Source organism: Epargyreus clarus, unplaced genomic scaffold, assembly GCF_041222505.1.
Source record: "Epargyreus clarus isolate Ecla_fem2 unplaced genomic scaffold, WU_Ecla_fem_2.2 ptg000019l, whole genome shotgun sequence".
In the NCBI taxonomy this organism is placed as follows: Eukaryota; Metazoa; Arthropoda; class Insecta; order Lepidoptera; family Hesperiidae; genus Epargyreus; species Epargyreus clarus.
The window spans coordinates 14,405,953-14,430,946 of NW_027332227.1; the positions used below are offsets into that span (position 1 = coordinate 14,405,953).

General features: G+C 36.5%; 1 protein-coding gene across 1 annotated transcript; it reads right to left on the minus strand.

Annotated features, from left to right (window-relative positions):
- Positions 1 to 23,633, minus strand: Apn2 (aminopeptidase N). Its single transcript, XM_073083464.1, has 15 exons — positions 23,173 to 23,633; positions 22,515 to 22,673; positions 21,825 to 22,145; positions 20,042 to 20,225; positions 18,792 to 18,945; positions 17,063 to 17,144; positions 16,514 to 16,697; positions 14,651 to 14,846; positions 14,052 to 14,191; positions 5,656 to 5,790; positions 4,923 to 5,103; positions 4,144 to 4,318; positions 3,309 to 3,455; positions 2,931 to 3,009; positions 1 to 322 (listed from the first exon to the last, which is right to left on the minus strand). The coding sequence occupies exons 1-15, from the start codon at positions 23,631 to 23,633 to the stop codon at positions 101 to 103; spliced, it is 2,820 nt and encodes a 939-aa protein (XP_072939565.1). The 3' UTR covers positions 1 to 100.
- Positions 23,634 to 24,994: the final 1,361 nt, after the last annotated feature.

Genomic DNA, 24,994 nt, shown 5'->3' on the forward strand with positions numbered 1-24,994 from the left:
TCACAATATATTACACAATATTTTAATTTTTCTGTAGTGGTGTAAAAGGATGTTGCATATAATAAATATAAATATTAATCTTAATAAAATAACTAAAAAACTAATAGTTGAATAAAGTGACGAGCACGGAGAGAATGATGATGAAGCTGGAGGTGATGATATTAGCGTTGCTGCCATGGGTGTCTCTGAGCCAGGTGTTAACCACATCGTAGTGGTCGTTGGTCCAGGTGATGGAAGCGGCGATGTTCTCCCGAATAGCGGCGATCGAGGCCAATTCACCCGCAGTGAAGATCGATTGGTGACGGTTGAAGAATGTGTCGATCTGGAAATAGAATTGATTGATTATGAACGATTTGTTGCAGAGAAAGCTGTATATTAATATGTAATATACCTACACTCATGTTAAATATAAAGTTAATATTGATATTAAGTCATGTGCACGTGTTAAATATAAAGTGACGTCACGTGAGTTTTTAAGAAATAGAAATAGCAAACAAGCATCTACATAGTTCACCTGATGGTAAATACTCACTGCCGTTCATGAATATTTAAAATCAATCCCAAATAGGTTTTGCGATCTTGTGATCGTTTTCAAACAGAATTCCGATCCTATTTGCTACCTGAGATCTAACTTGGAATATCTTATGCAAGACAGAGATACCTTACAACAATATTACTGCTTCCGTTGGCATTGTTGGCATATTTAAGGTATATCCTTGAGAAGGACTCTACTCTAGTTGAACAAAGAGTTCTACCACTTTCAATAATTTGCTACTTGTTAAAATTATAGGTTTTAATCGTAAGCTTTAATAAACTGTATAGATATATGCAACCATATAATAATTGATATGACGAGGATATAAGATTTAACACTTAAACGAAGATTTAAGAGCTTATATGAAAAATACTTAATCTTAATTAAAATTGCTATTAGAGTTAGTAACAAGTATAGGATGTTGAAATGTATTAGTCAGAGAATCACACGGTTAAGATCAAAATAGATTTTGAAATTTTTTGAGACCTCGTCAATCTCTTATCTGACATGTAGACATCGTTATTAAGAGGCATGACGAATACTTTATCAAAAAACAAGTGGCTTGTAAGATTATCTATCAATTCTTATTTTACGTAAACATCCATGTAGTCGTTATACCTAAGAATATAAGGTTTATAAAATTCGTTACTCAAAACAGATATTTCACATGACGTGTCCAAAATGTATTTACCTAATGATAAAACCTGCCGGTAAAACCTCTTAAGTGGGAAATTTTAAGCTGTCGCTGAATCGCTGTCAATTTTATTTTTGCTTTCTTAAGTTATTGTAGTGAATGTGAATTTTTTACGCATAAAAAGCAATTCGGAAAGATTTTCATCGAATGTAAAATTTATTTTGTTTTGAATGATTATTTTTTTAAACTGTGCTTTTGTTTAAGTCAGATTTATTTTTATGTCTGGGTTAATTATTTCATCTACTTAACCCTATACTTGACATTGTGCACTTAAATGCACATTAGAATCAGATTTTTTTTTTCGGATAATGCGACATCGAATCTTACTAACAATAACTGAAAGCGAATTAGCAAACGTTTCTTTATGTCAGAAACTGAAATCAATATCTATCTCGTTCACACATTGTAAATGGTAAACAAAATAGCGAGCCGTCATTCAGCGCCTGCGCAACGCTCTCTAAGAATCTTATTTTATCTGAATGAAATTAAGTTATATGTACGAAATTTATATAATCTTACTTTCTGCAAGCTTTATGCAATGTTTTGGTGATATTTTTTTGAGATATAATGTTTTGGATATATAGTAATTCATGACTTTTGTTATGTGTGCATTAAAATGCACACTGCCAACGACATACAATATTACTGTTTGTCAATATTGTGTCAGATGACTAGAGGCCGAAAAATTCTAGCTTTGGTGTCTAAATTGCGTAATGAAATCGGATGTAGAATCCAGCAAATCCCTAGAAAGATGAATTCCAGATGTCTAGGTCTCATAAAGACGTCCCTGAACTCAAGTCCTGTCCAATCAATAGCGTCTTCTGTCAAAAATGGAAACATCTCCAATAATGATGATTCCAGAACATCTGCAATATCAATCCCAGATAAGACCAAATTCCCACTTGAGGTCGGCTATAGATGCGCCACTAGCCCTGAAGACTAAGCTGGAATGCCTCAGAAAAGTATATCTTCTAACCACATCCTTCAAACAAGTGGAATAAAGTCCAATCATATGCTCAAATTTAATACAACATTCTAACGGAAACATGGATGCAGGTCTAAACAGACAAGTCGCTTTATAGCGTACAAATGTGATAGGCCATTGTTAGTATTGTCCTCACAGATCCTGGACATCTTCGTTTTTAATTCCTGGTTGCTGTTTCGTCATGGGAACAGCGGTAAACAAAAATTATTGCCACTCAAAAAGTTTCGAGTCGCCTTATGTGGGAACTGTGTTTTTTTGGGAGGAGGTCTTCTAATCTCTCAACTCAACTAAAATATCTCAAAACTTGTTGACATGACATAACTTCCGAGACTTTTATCTTTAGTATTTTTAAAATGTATGATATTTTTTATATTTTTTAATTATTTCTTAGTTTAGTGAGTACTTGGCGGTGTGCATTTAAAGACACATATTTTTTTTCTCGTGAACCTGGCAGTGTGCACTTAAAAACACATACTATATTCTGAAAACTGAAATTCAGAGATTTTTTATTTTATTTTTCCTAATATCCTTATAACCCAATTAACGCAGGGAAATAGCAAAAGTATAATTTTTTTAGGATAAAATTCTCTGCCAAGTATAGGGTTAAGGAAATGCTTTTATAAGAAGGTAAAAAGTCATAAGGTAGTGACTGTTTCAAATCAAGTTGATAGACGATCTTTACGTTACTTCTGTTAAATGTAAATAAAATCTCATACCTTAGTAGAGTGGACGCGTGAACTAAGTCTTCTTGAGAAAGCGTTCAAGATGTTCGTTGTGCCAGTCAGACCTTGTACTCTGTAAAGAAAGTTTAAACAATAATGTTAAACGAGGGTATACAATAAGATGATAACAGGATTTAAAACTGAGCCCGGAAGACCTCAGTCACATTACCATGAAGATTTTGAAGTTATGCAAGTAGGGATAATATTTAGTAGGTAAAAAAGTCATAACGGTGTCGTTCCTTTGACAGTGGGTACTTTTTGAAAGGTTTCCCCGTGTTAACAAAACATCTAAATATGTAAGGATATAAAAAGATTTAAAATAGGTACTTCGCGTACTTAAAGTACTTTTACAATATAACCCTATTGATTTACCTGGGCTGAATCAAGTGGAAGTTTTCAATGACGAAGTCCAGAGCAGCTTCCATACCCGCGGGGCTGGAGTTGATGACGGAGACGACAATCGTATGTCTGTCTTGCTCTCTGACAGCTGAGGTGTCGTTCACAACTTGGTTGAGGTAGCTTTGGAAAAGCAAGACGTCGTAAGTATTAACGTTACGCTAAGTACAAAACTTAATGTTTTCTAAGTACAAGTTCCAAGAGGCTACAGCCTAATTTAACTTTAGTTCATGTCATGTAAAAAATAGATTTAGGACCCAAAAATTCTTAACGCCAAGCAAACGAGTATGTAGATGCACCGCCTGAAGGCTAATGAAGTAGTAACTACCGCCCATGTATACCATCAATATAACCAACTCCATATAGAACAGGTTCTACCTAAAGGCGATCACAGACGCATTGTCACACATGAGTACTAAGATGGTCGCTTTACATGAGCAAAAATAAGTTTGCTTTGAAAATTTTACGTAAAACGTAAAATATTTAAATTATATGACATCAACTGTCACTTATGTCAGCTGTCACGCTCACAAATCTCAAAGGTATATGAAGTCTACCAATACGCACTTGGCCAGCGCGGTGGACTATGGCCTAATCCTTCTCATTATGAGAGGAGACCCGTACCCAGCCGTGCGATAGTAATGGGTTGATGATGATGATGATGATGAACTGTCACTTATAAATAGATGTAGAAAGAGTAAAAGAGGTGTAGAAAAAGAAAATCACGAAGGTTATGAAGTAGAAACAAGTGACTGTAAGGCCATCATATTTAAACCACGAAGTATCTTATTGTACATTTGACAAAACTTACAAGTTACGAAGTTCGGTGTTGGAAGTGCATCCCAGAGCGTTCAGGAGGATAGCCTGTTGACTGGAGTCTGTAGTGGCCAGGTATTGCTGCCACAGGAAGTCGAAGTTCTCCCGGCTGCCTCCGCGAAGACCGGAGCAGAAGACCGTGGTCTGGATATCAGGGTTCAGACGCTGGGCTAGAAAATAAAATATGTTCATCACCATCGCGTACCTGTCTCGTAATTCTGACAGTATATATTTGGGTAGGTTTCAGAATAAAATTGATGACTAGGACGTTTAACACTAAAAAAAAAAAACAAAAATGAAAACTTTGATTCTGCTAGTAAACAATTACAATCATTTTTGTTTGTAACTTGTATTAGAAATTAATTATCACTTGCTTAAACGGTGAAGGAAAACAACGTGAGAAAGCCTGCATACCTGAGAGATTTATAAGAAAAATCTCAAAGGTATGTGAAGTTTACCAATATGCACTTGGCCAGCGCGGTGGACTATGGCCTAATCCTTCTCAGTCTGAGAGGAGACCCGGGCAGTGGGACAATAATGGTTTGTTGATGATGATGATGATGATGATGACCTCAACAGATGCCCTACTTCCCTTGAGGACCAAATGCCTGGGAAAAGAATATGCCGTTTACCACATCGTTCAAACCAGAACATAGCAGCACTTAACATATCATAAGCACGTGAGGTGGTATCACAGGAGTTGAACCACAAAGGTTTCTATCCTCAATTCTCTTGGGTGTACTGATAAAAATATTCATTTAGTATATTACTTACTAGTGTCATCTCTGAATCGCTCCAGCAGGGCTTGGGCGCGGTTCACGCAGTTCGCGTTCCCGAGGCGACAGTTGAGGTTCAGAATAATGTTGCGGTGGTAGGCGGTCACGTGCTCCTCGTTAGGTTGAGCGTCGAACCCAAGCCTCTCGTACAGTGGCGCTGTCAGGTGGAGCACGTATGTCTGGAAATATGGAAATGGATGGATGGAAAGAGTAACAGATTAAATGACACGTTTACTCATAATCTCACAATGGGATTTTCTAGGTACCAAGAACATACACATTTTTGTATACAAACTCTGATAATAAACCTAAGTTTATCGCCTAGGCTGCTGCTCGCCGGGCATTGCTTGAGACGCAGATGAGCTTGATGCGCAGATGAGTATACAGTCCACCTGGTAGTATGTGGTCACTACTGCCCAGAGGATGATGGGCGGTATTGAACATCCAGCTGCATGCAGAACTGGCATTATACAACAGACTTTCTAGCCGTCTTCGTCATGATAGTCGGTTATTTGAGTGTCGCAAACAACAAACCATAAGGGTATTTATCGTGTCACGCAGATTTGCGTCCACCACATGCATTCTATTATTTCATTCCTACCACGCATACCATACGAGTACATACGCGAGTCGTAGAGAACGAATTAATCACGCCTGCAGGAACACGCTTATACACGCGTGACAAAACAAAAGCGGTAAGAGATGGATAATTGCCACTTCACTCATCTCACCTGGAACAGCTGGTAAGCGGGAGTGCCACTAAGAACGACGTCAAGATACGTGTACGCGGCGTCGGCAGATCCCCAGGGAATGTAATCTTGCTCCTGGCGCAGGTAACGGGAGATGTCGAACGCGAAGTTGTAGTTCTGTAACATGACACACAGTTAATATACTACAAACAAGTAATTCTCAAATGTATATAAATTCTATCATAAATAATAAATAAACGCTTTTTACACTCACAGCCCTACACTAGGATTCCCTGTGGGTGCTGTGGACACACACAAATACGAATACACAAACGATCAGACCCAGAAAAGATATCTAAATTCATCATTGAGATATCTGTCGAACCAGAAACCCTCTGTGCGCCAGACCGGTATGATGACCGCCACGCGGGATGTACGAGTATCATAATATGTGTGATATTCATAAAAAAAAAGAAACCCACTGAGTTTCTTACCGGATTTTTTCAGTAGAGGTCGCGTTCCGATCCGGTAGTAGTTTAAGAAAAATATTGTACCTGACAATTTGTACGTGCCGTCGTTGGCCTATACAAAAATAAATATATTTAATTTAATTTCATTTCATTTCATTAGCCTAAATCCGTCTAAATCTTATAAGGTTGGAGACAATGTATATCCTCTTACATTGTAGATATCTAGATATTATTACATGTAAACGTTTACACGTGTAAATTACAAATTCTCGTCCTAAACCCATAAACTCTGGAGAAGATTTAAGTCGGGCATCGGTAGAGCGGTTAAATAAGGGAACCAATTTAGTTAAAAGGCTAAAACATTTCAACTTTAAACCCTCTATACACAGTAACTCTCAAAGTTCAGAGCGCTCAAACATTCAGAGACTTAACGACCCCTAAAGTTAAGTGCAGTGCTAAATGTTTTCTGGTTTATGCATGTTTTATGCACTTTCCGGCTGTGAGTTTGCAATTTGTGTTGAGGTATTTAGGGGGTCCGGGGTTCAAATACCAGGTACGTACTTCTAATTATTGGATGTAATATGTGTATTAGAAATAAATGATCACTTGTTTTATAAATGAAGGAAAACATCGTAAAAAGACCTATATGCCTGAAAGAGTCTTAAAAAAGTTTCCAAAATGTGTGAGAAGTGTACCATTTCCTATTATCTACACCTGTCGGACTCTGAGACGTGTGCCCAGTAGTGGGACTACAACTGGGATAGTAATGGGTTGACACCTAAGTCATATGTAAATATATAAGTCATTTATATTATCTCACGTTGTAGATATCTAGATATTATTACATGTAGGTAAACGCTTACACGTGTAAATTACAAATTCTCGACCTAAACCCATAAACTCTGGAGAAGATTTAAGTCATGCATCGGTAGAGCGGTTAAATAAGGAAACTAATTTAGTTAAAAGGCTAAAAAATTTCAACCTTAAAACCTCTATACACAGTAACTCTCAAAGTTCAGAGCGCTAGACTTAACGACCCCTAAAGTTAAGTGCAGTGCTAAATGTTTTCTGGTTTATGCACGTTTTCTGCACTTTCCACCTGTGAAACAGTTCACGTTGTCGGTCCGTGGTTCAAAGAGTTATATATGAAAGATAACAAATGAACGATCACTTGTTTTAACGGTAGAGGAAAACATCGTGTGATATTGTGTATGCATTTCACCAATCCGCATTGGCCAATGATCACTACACTACACTATTTTATGGTCTAAGCCCTTTTCTTTCTGAGAGAAAACGTGTAATGTGTGTGATCTAGCAGTCAGGTTCGAGTTAAAGGCGTGTTAATTGAATGAAGTATTTATTATAAATACCTTAATAATATTGTAAACCTATCTTATGATAGGAAGCTTTAGCTCCAAACTAAAAAACGAATCGTAAACGATTATAATTAGAAGTACGTTTTTTCATCATTATACTGTTCTATGTCATATATATGAAAACGATGAAAATACTTAAATATCGACTGCATGACCGCAATTAAAAAATGTTACATAATATACTTTACTCGTAAACATAAGGTCGTAAAATACGTAGTACTTCTATTATACTATAAAGTTAGAATAAAACTATGCAAGAATTCGAAATTTGGCATTGAAACAGCAAAAGAATTATACTAAGTGTCTGTCTAAAGACTACACATCTATCTGGAAAATAAAAGTGTCTATCTATGGACTACGGATAGAATCCGAGATTCAAACATACCTCTATATACGGTGATAAGGGAATGGAGTTTAGAGCCCCTGCTTCCAGTGGCTTTATGGGATTCAATATGGGCCCGCTTAGTCAATCTTGAGTCCGTTTAAATTGGGGACCACTGTTATAGCATAGTAAAGTTATATGTCCGAACTTCAGTGGAGAGTTGATTTAATTGGAATGGTAATTGGGTTTGTTGTAATAGTAAAAAGGCTGACTGTCTATTCGCTACTATCGGTTGAACAACAGTTTTAGCAATTAAGTAGTGGTTAATGTGATGTCAAAAGTTGTTACGCGACTATTTTGTGGCTTATACTCCTATACAGACAGCGTTGATAAATTTTGAATAATTAAATATTTGCGGTCGCTCAGTATCTTACAGGTTGTAGAGTCCGCGCTAAACTTCTAGTCCGCTGCCCACTCTCGCCCACGTCTACATACCTGCGTTAGTGTGTCCTTAGCTACGGAGTATATGCTTGTAGTTGTGTTCGAACCTTCTTGGCATTATTATAGCAATGTTATTTTTGCAATATAACAGCTTTGGTAAGCAAAAATTTTCTAGTTTAAATGGTGTGGGTGGCAGAACAATTTACTTAGATCATACTGGTTCGTACATATAATTTTTTGATTTTTCAGGAGTAGCAAGACATCTGTAATGTTGAATGATCTGCTGCCCATAGACATAACATACCTTAATTTTACAGGATTCTTGACTCAATAGATATCGAAAATTGATTTTGGGTTATTGAACCCAGCCCTCATTACTAAATTGGGCGACGAAATTAAAAAAAAAACCGGAAAGGAAAGATCTCCAATTTAGTTTTTCATTATAAATTACTCCCCTTGAATACCCGAACCCGAATTCTGAAAGGACATCCATAAACCGACTGATTGACAATTTATGCGGATGTAAGCGTGGTTCAGTGATCCTACCAGCTGCGATTAATATTTAACACCGCAATCTCACTTCGTTATGAATTTTATATTTTCACGAATGTCCTTAGCAACCAACGGGTTGATATCATACCCGTCTGAAAGAAGTCCGGACTTGGGCCCAACCAGGCGGATTTCTTTTTTAAGAAAATCCTGTGAGGTCATTATTATTTTAGAAAGAGTTTAAATAGTTGTTACTTATAATTTTGAAGATTTCATAATTTGTAACCTTATCAGCTTTATCTCACAACTTTATTTATGGTTTTTAATCGTTCACGGCGGAATTGGCATGATGACAGTATTAAAAAAACAAAGAATAAATGATTTAAGTAAATACAATATATTGAAAGGATTCTCAAAAATGATTCAGTTTTATAAAGAACTTTAAGATTTATTATATTTTCAATTTGAAAAAAGTACAAAATACCGCAGTCGGCCATCTTGTCTGAAACGCTAACGGGGCGCGAATGACGTCATTTTTGGGTATGTCACTGAATTGCTTGAAATTTTGTATGGGATGTTCTAACCTGACGTCACCAACGGACGCCATGACACTCGCGAGCGTTTTCGCGCTTAATTCAAAATGGCTATAAACAGATGCTATTATTTTCATTAATACTGAATTTATTACCGAAATAATACGATTTTTGGAATCGGTACACATGTACCTACGTTATAGAAGGGGTTTTCAAAATTTGTCATCATGCCTATTCTAATATTTTGTTTGTAACTACTTGTTTATAGGTAATTATCATCATTTGCGTAAACGTAAATTTGCAAATACTACATGATTAATTTCATGGCTGGTAAAGTTAGGTAGATTAAATACGAATTCCAAGCTGAAGTGGTCAATTAATTGGATAATATTGAACATATCTTGACTATACAATTCCAATCTAATCTGATATTGATGTACATATCTAATACCTGTAATTTAACGGACATTTGCGTTAAATCAATTTGCTGTTACACTTTATCTATGTACAGTTTACACAGATAACTATTTGTGCATAACAGGAATTACGCACACATACATTTCGACGACTCGCGTAGTGGAGCGGTTAACATGCCGGTCTGACGCGCAACGGCGCGACGGCTTCGATCCCCGGCCAGACAGATATCTAAATGATGAATTTAGATTTCTGTTTCTGGGTCTGGGTGTTTGTCTATTTGTCTATGTGTGTGTCCATGGCACTCACGACATGTCAAATCCTAGTGTGGAGCTGTGAGTGTAGAAAGTGTTAAGTGTGTTATTTATTCTTTATTTATTTATATGTAGTTTGTTTACACACACATAAATAGCAATCGAGGAAGGGTACCAGATCAATGCTGCCCATCGACATCTGTAACCAGGGAATTAAAACGGAAGGAATGAAGGAACTTGAAGTGGATCACTGATACGTTGCCACCTGAGGTGGTGGTGGCAGGTGGTAGGTAGGTACTCTTTGTGGTTCAACCGAAAGCACCGCCACCGCCTTCCATATCTGTCTTAGAACAGGAGTGTTAAGAGCATTTTGAAGGTGGTAGAACCCTTTGTGGTTCGACTCTGGCGGCAACACCGTCACACCTATTTCTGCCTCATAACAGATACTCGTACTTTAGACCCAAGCTGATTACCCATAGCAACCAGTTACGTAAACTATAAAATTGCACACATGAAACTATATACAAAATCCTACATGAAAATAAAACGCATAATTAAACAAATTGGACGCCAGTGGACGCAAATACAATCGGATTTGTGACAGTGAAGCGGAACGGAATTTAATTGCCGCCTGAAATATTAACTAGTTGCGGATAGTCCAATAACGGAAATACGGCTGGGACTTAATTAAATAGTTTTAAGCTACTAGCGTTATGTCTAATGATATTCATACCTACGCCGGATAAGTTTTAATATATGCTGATGTTTTTTTTTTTTTATATAATACTAGCTGACCCGGCAAACGTTGTGTTGCCATATAAAAAAAATGTTAAGGGTAAACAACGCTTGTCACTTACAGGTTTGAAAAATAGATAGAATATTTGAAACTGCGATGGTAGCGAAGTCTGTCGAATCCAATGTGAAACATTCCAAAATCAACAACTACTTACGAATTAAAAATTAATTAATTTTTTTTTTTCCCACGGACTAAATTGCGAATCTAAACCATTCTCAAGTCCCCTTGAACACACACTACAAATTTCATCAAAATCAGTTCAGTCGTTTAGGAGGAGTTCAGTGACATACACACGCACATAAGAAATATATATATATATATATATATATATATATATAAAGATAGGAGTAGCAGACGAGCATGCAGTCACATGATGTTAAATTGTTAATACCGTCCACGGAAAATTGCAATCAACCCTAGAAAAGACCAGATTCCCACCTGAGGTTGGCCACAGATGCACCGCTACCCGTGAGGGCTAAGCAAGAATGCCTCGGGAAAGCATGTCGCCTTTACCACACCTTTCAAACCAGAACATAGCACCGCTTAACACTGCTGTTATTAGCAGAAATAGATGTAGCGGTGGTGCCGCTGGAGTCTTACCACAGAGGGTCCAACCTTTAAAATAAAATACTGTATATTATGTCCCCCTCATAATTCTTCTCGTTATGATCGTCAGTCACCAGATGGCGGTTAGTTAATATTTCAAACAGCGATTCCATTCCGTTCCGTTGTCGTAATCCAAATGCATTTTACGTTCACCTTCCATTAGCGTACAATTTCCTGGATTGTGACCGCTTCCATTTTAATAATAGAATACTTTAATGAGAGAGAGATGAATAATTTATTGGACATCTGATTTTGCGTACAAAATATTTACGGTAAATGTTGGTAATATTTAAACGTAAGTACTTAAGCTTCATCAAATTAATTTTATTAGCACTTTTGATAATTTTAACGAAATGTGCGCGTTTCATAAAATATTTTCTGTGATTTGTTTCAATGTATCCCATTAAATGTAAAATGATATGCGCTTCGGTACTTTGAAGGGTACGAAAATTGTGGTTCTTCTTATCTTAGACAGCGCTTATTACTTCGTTGGGGATCTTACGGGTAGTTTGAGAACATTCAACACGGGCAAGTCACTAGTCCATAATTTCCACTTTCCTCCAATCAGAATAGAAGCAATGTGGTGAAGTACTTCCAGCTTCCCCTATTTTTAAGAAAATCCCATGCATAAGAATTGGTTATGTAAATGATTCCTATACTGAAATGTGACAGTAAATTTTCTACGCTCCATTGACCATAGGATTACCCTCCACACGTACAAAGATGAGTAAATAAACACCCAGATCCAGAACAGCAATCTAAATTCATTATGTAGATATTTAGCTATCCGGAAATGAAATCTGTCAAACCAATATGATGACTCAGTGTTATTCACAAGCAAAGATAATAATAAGATATTCAAGACAGATGAAATTTAATATTACGAGATAAAATATACAGATACTCCTCATTTCCATTATTTCTATTTAGTCAGTATAAAATTGCCGAGCGAAAATAAATATTCACCAGTTAATTTATGCGAAAGCAGAGTGGTTTCGATTCCCGTTATAATTTAATATTTCGATTCGCAATAGTCGCATTTTTATTATTCCGGTCTATTTCGTGAACATTAATGCGAAATTTCCTTGTTAGCGCCATTTGCATTATTCCAATATCGGAATCCCGTCAAATTAAAAATGTCAGCTTTATCTACTCGGAGTGTATATTTTTGTAACGTTTTTTATCTGTACCTCGCGTGAATAAGTAACAAGTATAAAATATACAATTTTTATCGCAGCTATTTGTTCTCTTTGATATCTGTACCAGGCGTCAATAAGTAAAAAAGTCGAAAATGCACACTTTTCATCGAAGCTATTTGGTTTTGGTGAGAGAGTTATATAAATATGCAAATTTCGTGTATGTGTGGTAATGAAGGCCCGTTAACTTATCTATTTGTTCACCCTATAAATTAAATATTGCTAATGTTTTTTTTTATGTTAAGACAATATATTTGTATATGTAGGTCGACTTATCCATATGTTGTCCGAACGGATGTAGGTATGTCTTACTTTGCCACGCCTTACAGAACAAACAACTTAAATTTAACACAATATGCCACCTGTTTTCAAAAGCTTTTTCTTAGCACTTTAGTCTCAGTGGTACTCAAAATGCCCTTAGACCGCCATGAGACCTATGTAACGTTTAATTCCAAAAATGGATTGTTTTATATTGTGTATGTACGGGATCATATGTTCACCCAGCTAAAAACATCCTTTTATAAATTAAAATAAACTCCAAAAATCGTAAACGTGGAAAAGGACATATTCCAGTCGATCTGTGAATTTCTCGATTGCATGAGCCATTTTATAGAAGTGGTTATTTTCCCGTACGGCAGCGGAAATTGACATGTCTCTAACAGTAGCACTACCATGAGTTTACAAAAGTATTACTCGCTAGCGACTGCGTAAAATAAATGTATGAAAAATTGTACAGCGCCTCTGGTGGTTACTCGTAGAACTAAAATCCATAGTGGCGTAACTCGATACGTAAAAAAACCTATCGAAATCAAATCGCTAGCGAATGTCATTATGATCTATTGCCATACAAATTCGGTCCCATGAGTCATTAATTTGACAGACGTTGTCAAGAAATACCGTAACGATAGTAGTTATGTTATTCGCTAGCAAAATGACAATAGTTTTCTATTTACAATTTCTATAGTGGCGTTTCTATGCCAACTCATGGTAGTGCTACAGTAAACTGGGTACGTTTTAAAAATAATCGAAAAATCCTTAAAAGTTTACTGTAACATGTGATGTAAAAGTTACTTTTAAGAACTATAGGTGTTTGAAAACTAATGAGCGTAATTTACGATAGCGATTCCTATACAAGATTTTTTTTCCATCAAACCTAAGAAGTTTAAACTAATTACATTTATTTCTCGTTAAAGTTAAAAATTGGCACTATACTGACATCAATTTTGAGATTACCGTTACCGTTTTTGAGATAAAGAGAGTTTACCATAATACTATACTCGTAATTTACTACAGATATCCCTTCTTGAGGATGTTTTAGAAGCAGACTACAAAAAATATTAAAAATTGGTTAAGATCTAGCAGCACGGCAGTGCGTAGAACGAATTTCAGCCTTTCAGCAATTTGATCATTATATTATATTGGTAACGGGAGTAGACGACAATGAACTAAATTAACTAACTTATAGCCGTTCCAAAAGTATTATATTTGTATGATTTTGAATTTGAATCATTTTCTACGGGTTTTACATAATAATCACTTACCAGACGTCCATTCCTGGCGAGGTTGAAGGCATCGTCGATGATCTGAGCGCGGTTCAAGAGGTGGATGGTGGTATGAGAGTTGGATAGCACGTTGGCTAACGCACGCCAGTTCTGGACATCGTAGTTCACTCTGTAGTAACCTGTTGGATGAAATATTGCTATTGTAGTGTGTCCTTATAGTGTTTGATGGTTACCTATCTACAAACTGAGTTATATAGGTACCGTCGGGGGATGGATGAGTAGTATCCCTGAGCGTTCTATTTGTTGCAAAACGTCGATTTTTGCAAATCTTTACGTCGATATCTTTAAGTAACACTTAATAATGTTGTCGGAAGTATTATGGTTTGAAAACACTTTTTTAAATTGGAGGGGCAAACTACCTTGCAGTACACCTAAAGGTATGTGGTCACTGCCAGCCATGTACAACACCATCCGAACTCAACTTACCACTACTTTAAACCAGAACACAGCAGCGCTTAACACTGCTGTTATTAGAAATAGATGTGTTGGTGGTTCCGCTGAACTGGAACCACAGAGGGTTCTAACGCCTTCATTATTGTTAGTACATTTTTGTAGCTTTGAAAATACAGATCACTCACCAGTCTGCTGCTTATTAACGATGTACCAATCAGCCCTTGAGAACCCAGGGATGTCAACAGCGACCGCGGGGAATGAAGTCGGGATCCAGGCCTGCGGGCTGGTGTCCGAGAAGTCCACGTTGGTGGACAGCACCCAGTTGACGGGGACGTGCCAACGGTCAGAGGAGGACAGGGTACGGTCGGTCAGGTAGCGTTCCTGTTAGAAAGTTATGTATTCATCATCATCAACCCATTACTGTCCCACTGCTGGGCACGGGTCTCCTCTCAGAGTGAGAAGGATCAGGCCATAGTCCATCGCGCTGGCGAAGTGCGTATTGGAAGCTCCACATACCTTCGAGATTTCTTTTTTTTATAAATCTCTCAGTTATGCAGGTTTCCTCACGGTGTTTTCCTTCACCGTTTAGCAAGTGATAATTAATTTGTAATACGCACATAACTTTGAAAAATCAGAGGTGCCTGGGACTTGAAACTCGCACCGCGCGATCGAGAGGCCGAGTTTCTTAACCACTAGGCTATCACTGCCTTAGAAAGTTATGTATTCAACTTTAAAAAACTGTCGTTGTTGTTAAAACTTGCTTCTTTGATAGTCAGATATTAGAAGTACGTTGGTCATGATGATACTTAACAGTAACAAAATATCAGTCATTGAAATTTACTTCGATAATAATGACAAAGCAAAATAGCGACATTCGTTTACTGCTCACTCTTCTTACGATGTGTTATCGATACATTGATAAGAAATAATTTATACATCACAATCAAAATCGCAATATTGATTTGAATATCCCAAAAGTTATTCTTACAGTCTTGTTCTTCTGCTAAAAAACTGTGACGGAAGTCTTAACAAAGACAATGGGTTTTTGAAAATTTATTTATTTAGGTAATAGTGCCCAATTTCTATATCTTCCGTAATAGTTGTAAAGTACAAAATTACTTGCTACTGCATTATACGCAAAGTGAACATTACACATTACAGTATACATTACATTACATTGTATCTTACAAAACAATATAAGTACGAACTGTAAGATACAAGATGATTATATAACGCCATAAACGCTATAAGCAGCAGTGATAGCCTAGTGGTTCAGAAACTCGGTTTCTCGATTGAGGGGTCCGAGGTACAAATCCCAAGCACGCACCTCTGATTTTTCAGTAAGACAGTAATGGGTTGATGATGATAAACACTATAAAACTGTTAAAAACACTCAAGCACTATCGAAAAACAACAGCCTTGAGTGTTGCAAAATAACAAAATCGCTTACCAACGCTTGTGCAAACGAAATTACATATTCATGAGCGAGCAGAACCAAAACAAATTGCATCCAACGGAATTCAAGATAGGGCACGCTCTTAAAATATGAGATATTGAAAATATATAAATTGAATGTTTGGAATATAGGAATATAGTTCTGATATTTACCGTGTTTAGCTTGCCTTGTGGATAGCTTGGAAAGAATTGGTTAAATGTAAATAAGTAAGTAGATTTGTAATAATGGTAGATCAGGAAATAAACATTTTTTCGTCTTAAAAAATAAGTTTGTTTTAATATAATATAGAAGTAGCAGCGTTCAAGCAGTCCACTGGATGATGAGTATCCAGTGCCACTTTTGAACATCTTTACTTAGCTCAAAGTAAGATTGGGGTTTTGACTGAAGTGTAAGCCATAAATGTATTTCTACCCCTGATGTCTAAATGCTTTAAGTGTCTTTCCCTTGTCACACCCTTCAAAATAGCCCTTGACTATTATTAGGAAGAAATATTCGTAGTGGGAGCCCCGCCGGAGTTAAATGACGAAGATTTCTAGAGCCACTCGGGTTTTACCACTATATATAAAGTCACATCCACGCCAAATGTTCTTACCTGAGAAATAAAGAGAGACTCTGCCTCAGGAGCAGACCTCCTCACAGTCAACACGGGGAAACCGCCCTGGTTGGTCCACCGGTCCATAATGGTGGCAATGGGCCAAGGGATGCTGTGGTTGGAGGCGTCGAGTGCCTCTTGGAGGGATACGTAGAGACTGGGTGGGCCTACTGAGCGCCGAGAGCTGAGAGAAAAGTAATAATAGTCATTAGTCCAACACGCTGATTAAGTATGAATTGATAGACGTCGTCTCAAAGGTACTCGTATGTGAAAACTTTGAGATTTTTTTTAAAGAACTGTCAGGCATGTAGAATTGTAAGATTTCCCCACAATACCTATTTTGCCTTTAAATCCAGTGATAATCTATTTCTATGCATATTACTTTGAAAAACCAAAATTGTCTGCGAATCGAACCTCGGACCCGAGAGCAGTACATGCTCATGTAGTGCAGGTGTAATGCATGCTCATTAGCTATTTCTATATTATAAAAAAGTTCCAATTAAGTATATAAACAAAACTAGCTACATTAGTGTATGTAGCTTTACTTACTTAGCACGCAAGTAGCGCCGGAGACCTTGGCGGAATATCTCAGGAGTCATGAAGTGCTGCATCATCCGAATCACGGAGCCGGCTTGGAAGAAAACATTATATTTAAAAATCCGATCCTTTCATCTCAGATCATTTTAATATTCCGGGAAAGCTAAATTTCCGTAGACACCTTGGGTTTTAGCATTACAAGTAAAGTGTCAAAAGTCCCCATCGATCCGATGTGTGCGTCTCTACGGAAATTTAGCTCTTCCGGATTTTTTGCTATTTCAATTGTCTAAATTGACCGAACTATTATTTGTAAATGCTGTGTTAACTAGAATTTTTGAGATTCTAATTGATTGAGATTCTAAGCGACATGGTTTCGACCGAAGTCTGATTATTGAAGTCGTACTTAATATGCTTAACATAATGAATATTAGAAGTGAATACTGTAGTGACGTAATGACAACAGTTTTACGTGACGTCATCGAAAGTCTTAGCTACAGTTAATGAGGTTGAACTTTCGATACATTGGGTCTTATTCTAAAGAAGTAATACTCAGCAATGGGATAGCAATGAATTTATATCGAAACTGCGTCGGGATACGAATGGCTTTTTCTAAATATTTTGTTTGATCTGTCTGAAATATTTTGTAGAAAGTTTTCTCTACAACCAGAATGCTAAAATGGTTTTCTGATTCGAAATTGATTGGAGTCATTTGTATAGACGAAATTTCAGAGTTTCAAAATCAATCTTAAATATTTTGCTATACAGTATGTGTAAGTAAGCTAGATAAATCGTTATCGGAGTATTTTACTTGATAAGAGTGGCATTCTATATCTTTATTACTATATCTTGCTCGAAGTCTCCGCTTGTATGCTTTGATAAGTAAAATAGAAAGATACTTCACAGCCTTGAAATTGAATAGAACCAAAAAAGTATGATTACATCATTTATTTTTTTAATTCTTGACAAATAAAAAACATTTTTTGAGAAAAATTACGTATAAATATAATAACTAATACTACGTATTTTACGTAAAAAAATAAATAAGGATTTCAAACATTGGAACGGAGACGAGGCAAATCTTTGTTCACGCAACTATTTCAATTCTCAAAACTGGTTACACTTTCTTGTTAGGAGTGATCAATCTATGTATTTTACTTATCTAAGCTTGTATGTATTTTTTGACAGCTGATATGATTATCGGGTGACGTAAAATTTTCGTCCAATGGAATCTTATCTGTGGTTTGTTAAGAAATATATATTTCTTTGATGTTATGTTATAGTTTCAAATTCAATGAATAAAGATTGAATTTAATAACTCATTATAACCCAAAAAATACCGAATCTTCAAAGATGAGCAACATCGGGTGCTGTCTAAATTTGAATGACCACTGGTGTTAAAGACCACACTCTTCTGTTTTTGAAGGCCTAAGCCGATTTTTATAAGTATATCGTTCTTTTCACCTGATTATTAGAAGCATCCAGTACAATTTAGCCACAAATACTTACTTACTCCAACGTAAATTACGGTCTTGGACAGTCCCAATTCTAAGAAGTCTTGACTAGTGGAATATATACAGCCACAAATTGGTTTATGTGGCTAATGTTGTAAATGTGGTTAATGAAATGTATGCCTACATTACATAATTTGAAACTAAAGTCTGTTACTTTTAATATGAAAACATATTGTGGAGAACACCTAATTAAAACCAAACTATGTATAAACTCAAATGCAAAATCTTACATTTTTGGTAAGCGACGGCGTTGAAAGTTCCGATGATCTGTGAAGGGGTGAACACGGGGTGGGTCATGGGGTTGATGCTGAGAACTGCATCGCTCTGGAATACGTTCTGGAGCAGCAACACGTACTGGTCCATCATGCGCCATTGTGGAAGCACCTGGAAGAAGAATTAGTAGATGAATTAAAAGGGAAGGTTTATAATAGTAATTGGTTATAACACCACAAACAACAATTAATTTTGTTGTTCAAAGTTATAATATTTTTTTGAACGCATATGTAAGTGTATGCTTGCGCGTTCACATGTGCGCGTGCGTAAGAACTTGCCTTTGTGTATACTTTTTACATATATTTTAATTGACATTTGGCATACCTACTCTTGTAATGGATGAATAAATTGAAGGACATATGAACTATAAAGACCTACATACGTTATCGATAGATAGTGAAGCGTCCAGAAATTCCATATAGAAAACCCATTACTCTCGCAAACGCTAAAGCAACGCGAAGTTAGAAATCTTTACGGCCTCGCTTAGACCGCCTAAGGCTTGGTTTGATGAAGGTCAGTCTCCAGAGACCTCGATAGAACATGAGATAACATGCTCCGAGAGATATTATCAAATCCCAGTTCAATCTGATCAGCAATAATATCTGCGGGATATATTTGTAAATATTTTGGAATGTAAGTTCTGAGACATTTTAAAGGGGTTTACTCTCTCTACGGCAACAAAATATTTATCCTGTTTTGTCAAGTATTAAAAAGACTCGAACTCGAAGACAAATTAAAAATTTAAAAAATAACATTTTTTAAATTCGAAATTGGTTCTTTACAGAGCTCTCTTTGAATAGAATACATTGTACCTATTAATTGTGGTTGATTACTATTTGATAATCACTTTTTTTTCAAATAGTAAGTAATCAACTGAGACGAAGACCAAGTTTGACCGTAACAGTTCAAAATTTTCTGCCTCCAAGTAAAATGCGTTACAAAAATCTATAGTGGTCAACTGGCCTTCATATCATCATAATCATGATAATTTCTTGTTTGATATTTCAACTTCGTGCAAAAGAAATATTACAACACTCGAATCAATTTATTTCGCGCACATCCTCAAGGTTGAGCGACAGAAAATGCTTTGTTCTGGTATATAATAAAGAATAAAAAAAAACATCAAGAATCCTATCACAATATGCAATGATACTGCATTCAAAGCACAATGATGTACCACATAATTCGTCATCTAATGAATTCTCACCAGATCAGTCCCGTAGTTCTCGAAGAAGTTGGCGAAGCCCTCGTTCAGCCAGGTGTAGGTCCAGGAGAGGGGGCTGACTTCGTTACCGAACCACATGTGGACATTCTCGTGGCAGATGATACGGCCGATGTTCTGTCTCGTCGCTGTTGTCGTCACGCCCTCAGTTACCAGAAGTGCGACTTCTCTGTTGAGAAGAGTAACTTCTTGGATCTTTTCCATCTTATATGACAACTAAATTTGAGTAATTAATCTAACAGATGACGGTTGAGCTGATAATATGATACGAGTGTTAAGTTTACTGTGTTAGGTATTGAGTCATATATCCTATGCTAATAATTTAAAAGTTAATAGGAAGTTGGAGTCATTTTAAACAATTAACTATTTTGTTTATTTGTAGAATCTTATGAGTATATGTAACGCCCGTTGCCCATAGTTAATTTATGCCTACCACAGTATGAAATTTGGCAATTTATCTAGACAAAAATTAATATAATGAAATATAAGAAAAGTTATATATTGTTGATAAATTTGACATATTCGTACCAATTTATAAGTTGAGATGATGTTTGTTTGCATTCATTTTATGAAAGGAATATTTTTAGATAAAATTTCACCTCATGTTCAATGACTACCTTCTAGAAATTGTAAAATTTCGATCTTGAGCGACAAAAATTGAAAAGAACTGACTATGAATATCGGCGTAAGTAATGAAATAAGTGAAACTTTTGCAAATTTAAAAGTCTGGATAGTTAAGATCGACTATTCGGTTTCGATGTGACAAAGGCCACTGTCATTACGGTCCCGGCGGCTAATTCAGAACGCTCGTTAGTTTCAATTGCCCGCCTGATGAGCTCTCGGTCGTTGACATCCGAATGAGCCTCGGGATGAGATCTTCATTCAGACTTCAAGTGAGTCTATTTATACTCGTAATTTATTATGCATTTGCGATTTTTTGCAAAATTAGTTAACTGTTTGAATTTAATTTAAGTACGAGCAGTGTAAGGTCCCATCTATAGGTAAAAAATTGTCAAATGCTGATTTTTGGTAGACAAAATATTGGATAAATTGACGTTTGTAAAAAAAATTGTGTTATTATAGCAAGATTGAAATTTTGAATAGTTAAATATCGACTATTGGGTTTCGACGTGACAAAGGCCACTGTCATTACGGTCCCGGCGGCTAATTCAGAACGCTCGTTAGTTTCAATAGCCCGCCTGATGAGCTCTCGGTCGTTGACATCCGAATGAGCCTCGAGATGAGATCTTCATTCAGACTTCAAGTGAGTCTATTTATACTCGTAGTTTATCATGCATTTGCGATCTTTTTGCTAGATTAGTGGAATTATAGAGTTTTAATATAATTTCATTATGTAGCGACAGAACCTTTATATCTAAAGTTTGTGAAGCTTTTTGTCTTTTTAGCAATGAAAAGTAAAGACTTTATTGTTTTTTAATACATTGAAGTAAGAAATGAAAATTTTACCCATCTGATACTTATTTACATATAAAAAAAACTTGACTGTCCTTTAAGTCTCTGTGCTACACTTGAAACCAGAATACAGCTTCACTTCACAGCACTATCAAGGCAATATTACTACTTGATGTTCCAAGTCAATTGCACATGTAATGATCAGCTTCACGTAGAACTAGTACATAAAATTTTAGGGCCATTACACATATCTAAGAGCTGTAGTGATTATACTATCAATATCAGGTACAGTGCCAAGTTGCTGTTGGCATTAGTAGTTACATTTACTTGTAGTAAAGTACATAAGTTTAATTACCTGTAGATAACTAGACCCCAGTTCTCCATAGCACCAGCAGCGAAGTCAGGGACAGCGGCTTTGTCGATCTTCGGGAACTCATACAAGAAGTCGTAGTAATTCTCCAAAGCGTACATGTTCCTTTGACCGAAATCTAACGCGAATTCAGCGGTAGTCTGGGTTCCAGGTCGGGAGTACACCCTGAAGGGGATGTTGTAGAGTGGGTTCTGGGTACCCTCGTTGGAGATGTAGCCGAAGTTGGAGACAAGGTAGGCAATCAGGTAGGTAGACATGACTAATGTGTCTTGGAACTCGAATTTGACGTAGCCAGTGACGGGAGGCCTGAAAAATACTCATCATTATTTTATAAGTTAAAGAAACTTATTTTCATGAATTAATAATCGAGTGGAAATATAAAAAAAGTTTATTGTCTGAAGTTTATACCTTTTTTGTACATATTATCCTAATAAAAAATCCTGAAAGTACAATAACGCACACGCACGGATGTATGCATGCATATAAACATACACGCATACTATCAAATTCAACTGACAAAGAATAGAATACGTTAAACCTATTCTGTAATCGTTTTTGCTCTGTTGTCTGAACGAATAGAATTTCATGAATATTATAAAATTCGTTTTTCATTTTACCCGTCATAAATTTCATTTTGCAAGAAAACGTGACATATTTACTGTTTAATTAACTTACTTCAGCAAGTCAGTCCTTTCAGGCATGTTGCTTCTGACCACGGGGTACTCTGGAGGAGCGTAGATTGTGGTCCTGAATACTGCCTTGTGGGAAGGCTCATCGTAGCACGGGAACGCACGGCGGGCGAACGTTGGCTGCAGCTGTGATGTGATCAGGTTCCTGGGAGAAATTGGTTTTTATTACAACTCTGATAGCTATTAGGCTGGCGCATTGATACAAGATTATCAACGTTGAAAGGGCATTGTATACATTCGACTGTTTTCCTAATGTTTTGGAGGTTATGGAGTTTATTTCTGTAGTTAGTTAATTATGAAGTTAAACATGGTATATCTGAGTTCGTTTAAATCCCGTTTGAACTTAACATTAAGTGTTGTAAATTTACTTACTATGTAGTTATGACATTGAACTTTCAGCTAATCCTAATAAAGTTAATTATCAAAAGTTCGAAAATTCCGAAAAAAACTATTTCTCCAAGCAATTCATGCACGATACTTAACAAATTGGCTGGATATTTGCCCTGACCAATAATTTAACATGTTTCCAATTTCTAAAATTTGAAATGTTTGACATGCATGTGTCGGCACTGTAGTGGTCAATTCAATTGGCGAATTATGAATTTGTCGTATGTTATGTTTTTTAAAAAGCGACTTATACTCACACTCTCCCACGTCCAGGCTCGTTATACGTAGACACGTACACACCAAACATATTTTCGGCGAACCTTGCTACATAATTAATATGGATGATATAGGGGGTGAACGCTATCAGCTGGGCGTTGGTCCTAATCCTCAGGAAATGGGTATCATCAGTCGCCTGAGTGAAGCTCTGGAAGAGGTTCACTTCACTGTTCCTATCGCTGAAGACCTGGATATTATCAATGTCCATCTCCATAGCTTGTAAGACGATTTCATTGATGTCTCGTTGGGGCAAGATTCTGATGGAGACATTTCCGAAGAAGAACGCAGTGTTGCCTGGATCTAAGAAGAGGCGGACGTCATAGAAGGTGGGCATGGACTCCCCGGGGAGTACGTAATGCTCGTAGTTGACATTGCGTTCAACCACTTCGGTTGGAAGGCTGAACGCTGACCCCAAAAGGGACAAGAAGAAGAGTGAATACATCTGAAAGGTGAATGAAGAGATTAGTCAAGGTAATTAAAAGTGTACGTAATTAGTCAAGGTAGTTTAAATTTAGAGTTATCTCTAAGGGTTGGACGATCTTAATCATATAGCAAGTTAAGCAACGTCGAAAGCGGTTGGATGTTACGTAAGTTAACACTAGTGGCAAAATATAAGGCACTCTTTTGTATTTTGGAAGGCGCATAAGTTGTCGGTTTCAGTTATTATCATTGTAGTGACGATGATGATTATCCGCGTAGCAGAGCACTCACCATACCGGTCTCATGCGCAAAGGGTTCCGAGTTCGATCCCCGACCAGACAGATATTGGATATAATGAATATAGATTTTTGTTCTGCATCTGGGTGTTTGTGTATTCGTCTTTGTGTGTGTCTATGGCATCAACGACAAAGGGAATACTAGTGTGGGGCTGTGAGTGTAGGAAGCGTCTTTATTACAGTTGTTAAAGCTTGCTGGTGAGACCTTAAGAGCAGTTTGAAAACTTCCGAAATTATTTCGCCAGTTACCCGTATCTCCAATTATTATTACAGTCGCTAGAAGTAATATGCTCTATACATGCCCGTGAGAAGGGTCCGCGTCCAACAGTGGGACATAACATGCTAAATTAAAAATATTTCTTTATAACTCGATAAAAATAAGTTTGTTTTTCGACAGAAAACGTTATTTCAATCTTGTAAAGCAAATCTAGACATGACGTTATGTAACTATATTGATTTTCAAATGTAAAGGTAGTTTTTTTATAAAAAAGGAGGAACAGCATGCATGGAATAGTTTAAGTTACCTGAAACATTTTTATTTATTTCTGACTCATAAAAGCAGTGTTAAGCGCTGCTGTGTTCTGGATTGAAGGGTGTAGTAACGGAAAAATACTTTTCCGAGGCGTTCCAGCTTAGTCTTCAGGGATGGCGGTGCATCTGTGGCCGACTTCAGATAGGAATATCTTATCCTATCTGGGATTTATTACAGATGTCTATGGGCGGCAGTAGTCACTTACCATCAGGTGAACTGCAAGCTCGTATGCTACTCCTACATATAATATAAAAAATATACAATATGTATACCGACGTCATTATACATAATACTTATTTTATCATTAACATTGATCAAGGATAATAACATAATCATGTTTTATCTTGTAAGTAACATGTTGATATAACACAATAATTTAGGCTCTACTTTTAAAATGATAAATTGAGTTCATTATCTTTTGCATATTATGTTATAATGCGCTCTAGATACGATATTTGCAACTTTAATCCATAATTTGAAATATAATACTGATTAAGGAAACTGTTGAATTTAAGAACTTGTCAGTATAGATTAACATCTTTTGTTTGTTTGATA